Consider the following 6,913-nt stretch of genomic DNA (forward strand, 5'->3'; position numbering starts at 1 on the left):
AATTTTATAACCATGAAGTCGCCAACTGCGACCGCGCAAACGAAACCGGTCGAAACGGCTGTCACAACGACCCCAGTTCGGCATAAGTAGTCATCGAGAACGGTCGCATTATCGGGCGCTCTCGTTTGTGACACAGTTTTTTGGCGGTATTTCCGCGGAAAATAGTCGGACTCTTTTGTGGGTGGTATGTGCGGAGAGAGTGCATTTTTCTGTATTGTTGTGTTTTTGTTTTGTGAAGATAGGGCAAAAGGATTAGCAGCTACAGAGACTTAAGGTTAGAGAAATTGCATAATTATTGAGAGGAAAAGTTCGGGTAACGGACCTTATCGGCGGCTTTTTCTACCTGCTCGGGTCGGTGATCCGACCTTTTTTCGAGATCGCTCGACCCTTCGGCTAGGCGGCAGTGCCAATGTGAACTTTTGTTTGGTCGGTTGCAAAGTGCGACGTTGCCGCTGTGACATTTTTTCCTTTGCAGGAATTTTTTGTTTTCTTTTCGGCAAGGGGGAAATTTGGTAATTTCCTCAGTTGATTTGTTGATTTGGAGTTTGGACTTATTTTTTCTTTTTTTGCACGCTGATGGACCTTTCTTGTTTGTAATTGTTTGGTGATATTGTGTTTTTACTATTTTTGCTTAAATTAGGTATTTAGGAGTGCGAGACTGATCGCTGCGTGCGCGGAAGGAAGTGCGCGACATCAATCGGTCGGTATATAGTTATCGGAGAGTAGCGGACAAACGGTGCGTCGGAAGTGTGGCGTCACAAAGAATTTTGTGCACGGCGACATCGCCCCTACCGATACTCGGTGGCAAATAGTTTTTTGGATTTTGACGAGTAACAACAGGTGTTACAGAGGTGGAAGTGGTGTCCTTGTGTTCGTACGAGGAAGGGCTACACTTCTCCTTTGACACATTTTCGTCGCGCTCTAGCGGCGAAACAGTGCGTCGGAGCGGGGTCACCTCAAAGGGTTTTGTGTTCGGCGGCATCGCCCCTACATTTTTTTTTTTTCGTGTTCGTTTTTGTGTTCGTGTGTCTTGGAGCCCCTGAAGCTGTGCATGCAGCATGAGTAAGCGCGATCGGCAGGGCAAAGGCAGGGCCGTCGTGACTGACATTATGATGGATAGTGGGTCGGAATCCGGGGGAGAGGGTGGTTTTGTGCGGCGGGATAGAATTTTGAGGTCGCCGGTCGACTCTCAAGTGACACGGTCGACATCTTCGGACGACAGGGTCATGGAGAGCCCTGAGTTGGGAGGTGCGAAGCGTCCGAGGACGGACTCGAAAGGAAAAGTTCTGGGTCGACAGGAACGTGAGGCCCATGAGAGCGGCAGCAGGTCTCTGGGTCGACATGAACGTGAGGCCCATGAGAGTAGCAGCCAAGAAGATGATATTATGTCGGCAAGTGAAAATAGTTATAGCGTGCATGGTGATGATTTTATTAGGCGTATGGGTAGGGTTATTGCGGAGAGCCGCAGTGCGATAAAGGTAGCCATCTCTAGGCAGTCGCCAATTAGGGCAGGAGATAGAGAGGCTCTAATTATGGCGGGTGACAATATTCAGGTCATATTTGAGGAATTGTGTAGTAATTATAATCTGGTGTTGAAGTCGAGCGAGGTTGAGGGTGAGAGTGGGGTTCAGAATGGATGTTGTACGGACATGCTTGAGAAAATTTGCGGCGTGGTCGACGGATTGAAGGCTGAATTTGCTGCTCTTAAATCGATTGTGTTGGAGCCGGTTAAGTCGGTGCAAAAGCCAGGTGCTCCCTTCTCGGTGCAGGATCGGCTGAGTTATGCGGCCAAGTTGAAAACTGTACCTGGGACACTGAATAGGTCGGCACCCATAGCCAGCAAGGCAGTGAAACTGAATCAGTCCGGAGCGGAAAGTGGGTGGATTTTCACGTCGGGGGCAGAAGGTGACAATTAGGAAGGCTTTCTAGAGATTCGGCGTCATAAAAAGAAGAAGTCTTACGCGAAAGCGGTTTTTTCGGGAGGCAGCAAGGCGGTCAGCAAGGACGGCTGGAAGACTCCTCCACCTGTGGAGGAGTTTGAGGTCAAGGTGCCGGCTATGGCTGAAGGATCGGCGTTGGATTGTGTCAGGGAGCTAGTAACCCAGGGCCGAACCAGCGGTTTTCAAAGAGTCGTAAAACTGAGGGATGGGGGGGTTGTATTAAAGTGCAAGGATGGGCAGCAGAAGGAGGAGGTGCGGGCAGCTCTTAATGACAAGGGAGTAGCCAATATGGATGGAGGGCCGAGGAGGAGGCCAATCTTTATGCTCAGAGCCATACAGAGGGGTATGAACAATGATTACATTATTTCTACGTTGGTGCAGGAGAATTTGGGCATAAAGGAAAAAGTCGCAGGTGTGAAAGGGGGGCAGGCACCGATGCGGGTGCTTTTCAGGAGAGGGTCACGAGCTCCCTTTCGGGAAAGCATCGGCATCGAGGCGGATCCTAGCGTGTTCAGGGAAGTGGTCCAGGCTGGAAGGGTGTGTTTCGGGCTGGAGCTGCATTATGTTGACGAGTGTGAGGATGTAGCCATTTGCAGGCGTTGTTGCCTGTATGGTCATACTCGCGCGGTCTGCAAGGAGCCGCCGGCATGCGCAAATTGTGCTGGGGAACATGAGACCAGGGAATGTGACGACAGTGGGGAACTGGAATGCATAAATTGCAGGAAAGCTGGCCTCACGCAGAGGAGACACAGGGCCTGGGACGATAAGTGTCCGGTACGCCTTCGCAAGAGGGAGCAACAGAAGGCGGGTACCATGTACACATGAATAGTTGCCTGAGTTTTCTGCAATGGAACGCAGGGCGTGGAAAGGAAGCGTGTGTGTTGTGTGAGAGGTTTGTTGTGGAACAGGGGGTGGATGTGGTGGTGATTACTGAGCCGTACCCTTGGATGAGTACATGGAAAGGTTTTCGTTTGTTTGGTGGCGGCAAGGCCAAGATCCTGGTCCGGAAGGGCATTTGTTCCAGGTTAGTCTCTACCTTTTCTGGGGATAACACAGTTGGAGTTGCCATCGAGACTGCGGGTGACAGGCGTGAAATTACTGTGGTAGCCCTGTATGATGAGCCTGGGGGCTGCAGGAACAACAGGTTGGAAACCATCAAGAATAGTTTGAGGACACTGGACCGGGTCGTGTTAGCAGGAGATTTCAATGCCAAGCACGAGGTTTGGGGGGGTCAGGAGAGTGATACTAGGGGGACTGCCTTACTCGAGTGGGCTGTTAGGGAGGGGTTCAAGCTCGAAAACGAGCGGGGATTGGCAACCTTCCAGTCCACTAGAGCTGGATTGACCTCACATTTACCTCCGGTGTTGAGGTTGTAGGTTGGAAAGTCATTGACAAGGAGACGCTCAGTGATCACCGGTATGTAAGATTTGGGGTTAAGGTAGATAAGGTCAAGAGAAGAGGTTTTCGTTGGGTGGAAGATTTTGAAAACACGGATAGACTCCGGTTGGGGAAGGAGCTGATGGGGGTCCCTGCCTTCGGGCTGGGGCTAAGCATTAGAGCTTTACTCGAGGCGGAGATTGAAAGGTTTTTGAATGAGGTTGGTGGTGTTGGTAGGAGATGTATAAAGAGGGTGAGAGTAGTGGAGGCAAGCATGAGTGAGTGGTGGGACAAGGAATTGCAGCTGCAAAGAAGGCGTGTGAATAGGGCACGGGAAAGCTGGCAAAAGGCAAAACAACTTTTGTCGGAAGACCTACAGGTAATGCCACGTAACATATATAGAAGCCAGAGACGTGTCTTCAAGAAGCTGATCGCGCGAAAAAGGTTGGAGTGGGCTGAAAGGGAGTGCGAAAGTATATGCGAGGACAATCCATGGGATAAAGTGTGGCGTATAATGAAAGGCAAAGGGGTCTCACGGCAAATTCCCGTTGTTGATAACAATGGGAAAATCTTGAACGGACAGGAGAGGGATGCCTTCCTGATTAACAAATATCATCCGGAGTTGAGTGAGAGGGAGGGTGAAATTTTGGAGAGTATGGATGATTATTGGAATAGAAGGGGTGAATGTTGCGATAAGCTAGGGGAGGAAGAGCTTCGGGAGGCGTTGTGTAGGATGCGAAACAACAAAGCCTCAGGAGCTGTTGGCATGTCGGTCAGCTTTTGGAAGTATGTATGTGAAGAAAGAGCGAATGACATAAAAAGCATGTATGGACAATGCCTACAATTTTCATATTTCCCGCTTGTATGGAAGCGAGCCAAAATGGTSTGGTTACCCAAAGGTGCTGGGGGAGTGCGTCCCATCAGTCTGATGCCAGTTTCTGGAAGGCTCTTTGATAAGATCTTAAACAGGAGACTACAATGTCGCCTTGAGTCTGCAGCCGGTCTGGATTATAGACAATTTGGTTTTCGAAAGGGTGTTGGCACGGTGGACGCTGTGGCAAAATTGGCAGGGCAGATCAAGGAGGGCAGGGAGGCTGGTAAGCATCAATTGTTGGTGCTGCTGGATATTAGTAACGCCTTCAATATGGCATGGGCACCGGTGGTGAGTCAGGAGCTGGAAAGGGCTGGAATAGACAAGGGTTTCATAAAGATGTGTTGGAGTTTCATGAGAAACAGGTTTGTCCAAAGTGGTAGTGTGATTCGGTCAATTGGGAAAGGGTGTCCGCAGGGATCTAGCTTAGGCCCCACTTTATGGCTAATGGTTATGGAAGGATGGTTTCGCGTGATTGATCGGATTGAACAAAGTAGTATGAATAAGTATCGAGGAAAAGGGCTAGGTACAAATGTGGGTGTGCGAATGCTGACGGCTCAGGCGTACGCTGATGATCAGGTGCTGCTGTTCAGGGCCGAGTCAGCAAAGAAATTAGAGTGCATGTTTAGGATGGTCTGGGAAGAGCTTAATGTCTGGGCAAAGGATGTGGCTGTGCAGTATAGCGCGGGGAAGACCGAGGCGTTGTTTCTGCCGGCCAGGGGCAAAATTCGGCCTCCGGTCCTTACTGCGGGCAACTTGCGGATAATTCCATCTGCAGTGGTTACCTATCTAGGAGTGATACTGGACGCCAAATTGCTCTTCCTGGAACATGCCAAGAGTGTTCGAGTGAAAGTTGGTACGGTGTGCGTGAAAATCAAAGGAATTCTGAGGAACAGAAGCCTGGCAGCGAAGGAGGTTGTGTGGTTGATGTATGAAAGGGCCGTGAAAAGCGCAATTCTGTATGCAAGCGAGATATGGGGGGGAAAGGCGCTCGACTCAAGAGTCAAGAAGCAGTTAGAGGCATCTCACAGGCTTCTGCTCCTGGGCATGGGAAGGGTGTACCAGACGACCTCTACGGAAGCCCTGCAGGTGGTGTTCGGCTCACCCCCGGTGTGGCTGGAGTGTGTGGGTAGGAGTAAGTTCTATATTGAGTACGATTGCAGAGTGAACGAAGGAAGGGCAAAGGAATCTGAGCGAGTTCCCCCGCACCAGAGGATAACAGAAGTTGCTTGTGGTGAGTCTCCTCACGTGGAGGAGGTGGACTGGCAGGTTTGGTGTGATGCCTCGGTTGAAGGGGAAAAGGGAGCGATTGGGGTTTGGTGTGTGGGTACGACTACGGGAGAAGAAGTCAGGGATGAATGGGTTGAGTGGGGCGGAAAGGATCCAACAAGTATGGAGGTTGCGGCCATTGGAAAGGCTCTTGGGATTCTGCGCTCTCTGTGCAAAGAGCGGGAAGGTGCGGTAGTAAGGTCAGATTCTCGGCAGGCCATCGCTGCTCTCGAGGATTATGAGTCTCGGTCAATGGCGGTGGTGACAACACAGAGGCTACTGCATGATTTAAGGGACAGTGGCATCAGAGTCTCGATCTACTGGGAGGATCGCAGGGGTTCTGCTGGCGCGGTCGCTGCCGACAAAATCGCCAGTGGCGCGCTATGGGGAACTCCTGGTACTGAAATGGTGGCCACAATCACCAAGAGGCAGGTTAGGAGCCTGATGAGGTCCTGGGTTATGGAAGAATGGCTGAGACTGTGGAGAAACAGTAGCAAAGGGCGAGAATTGTTTGAAGTGTGTGATATGGTCGGAAAGGGAATGCTTGGTATGAGCAAGAAAGCACTGCAGTTAGCAACGGGGCATGGAAATTTCCGTGCCTACCTTGCCAGATTTAAAATCCGGAACGGTGGTGAGTGCGAATGTGGTCTTGGCGCTGAGACGGCTCAGCATGTCAGGACCGTGTGCATGAAACCAGTCAGGGAAGCCGCTCGGGAGTGTTTTGATCCCGAGACTCCCCGCTGGCGCTTGAGAGGAATGAATGGGCGAAGGGATGAGGATATGGTTAAAAGGTTTGAAGAATTTGCAGAAGTAGTAGTCAGTGATGATGATTTTGAATAGCGTCATGGCCGCTATAAAACATGATTGGCGCTGCCTAGAATATCGGGATGTTAACATGTAATCGTCGGTCGTTCTTTTGCTAAAACAATTCACCATGTAAGACTTTGTGTTGTGGAGTGCTTAATTTACGCAACGCAGATTTAGTACGTTAAGATTAAGCCTTTACTCTAGACTAATACTTTACAGGTCAGGTTATCTGTGACTGTTTCCGGATTCCTGGCCCAACTTTGCTAGCTGTAAGTAGGGTAGGTCATGCGCGTCAAGTGATCTACGTTTGTGTAGGTCATTTGGCGTTGCTGTTTTCACTTAGGTTAGGATAGCTGGGTAGGCATAGTTAATAAGTTGACTCGAGGTCTGCGAGTTGTAGCTGGTTTTATAACTATTTTATTGTTTGTATTTTGCAGTTGCATTTTTGGTTATATAAAATAAAGGTCATCGGTGTGGTTGCTGTCTCCTATTTTGACGTGACAAGAAAGTGGAAGATGTCGGACTAGACTTGAGGCCTGGGGGTTTTCTCTCGGTGCTTTCTTTCTTGGCTCGTTTGCTTGGCATGTGGTTTTGCTGGAGAGTGGTTTGAATATGGCCCAAAGGCATCAGCTAGGGGGGCTGCCGCAAG

At 50.1% G+C, this 6,913-nt stretch overlaps 1 protein-coding gene across 1 annotated transcript; it reads left to right on the forward strand.

Moving 5' to 3' along the window:
- Window positions 1-3,831: 3,831 nt before the first annotated feature.
- LOC109545618 (probable RNA-directed DNA polymerase from transposon X-element) lies at window positions 3,832-6,297 on the forward strand. The gene has a single exon (XM_048666760.1). It carries the CDS (start codon window positions 3,832-3,834, stop codon window positions 6,295-6,297), a length of 2,466 nt encoding a protein of 821 aa, XP_048522717.1.
- The last annotated feature ends 616 nt before the right edge of the window (window positions 6,298-6,913 follow it).

Source organism: Dendroctonus ponderosae, unplaced genomic scaffold (genome assembly GCF_020466585.1).
Source record: "Dendroctonus ponderosae isolate FM_Combo_2020 unplaced genomic scaffold, Dpon_F_20191213v2 Dpon_F_20191213_5, whole genome shotgun sequence".
NCBI classification, from domain to species: Eukaryota; Metazoa; Arthropoda; class Insecta; order Coleoptera; family Curculionidae; genus Dendroctonus; species Dendroctonus ponderosae.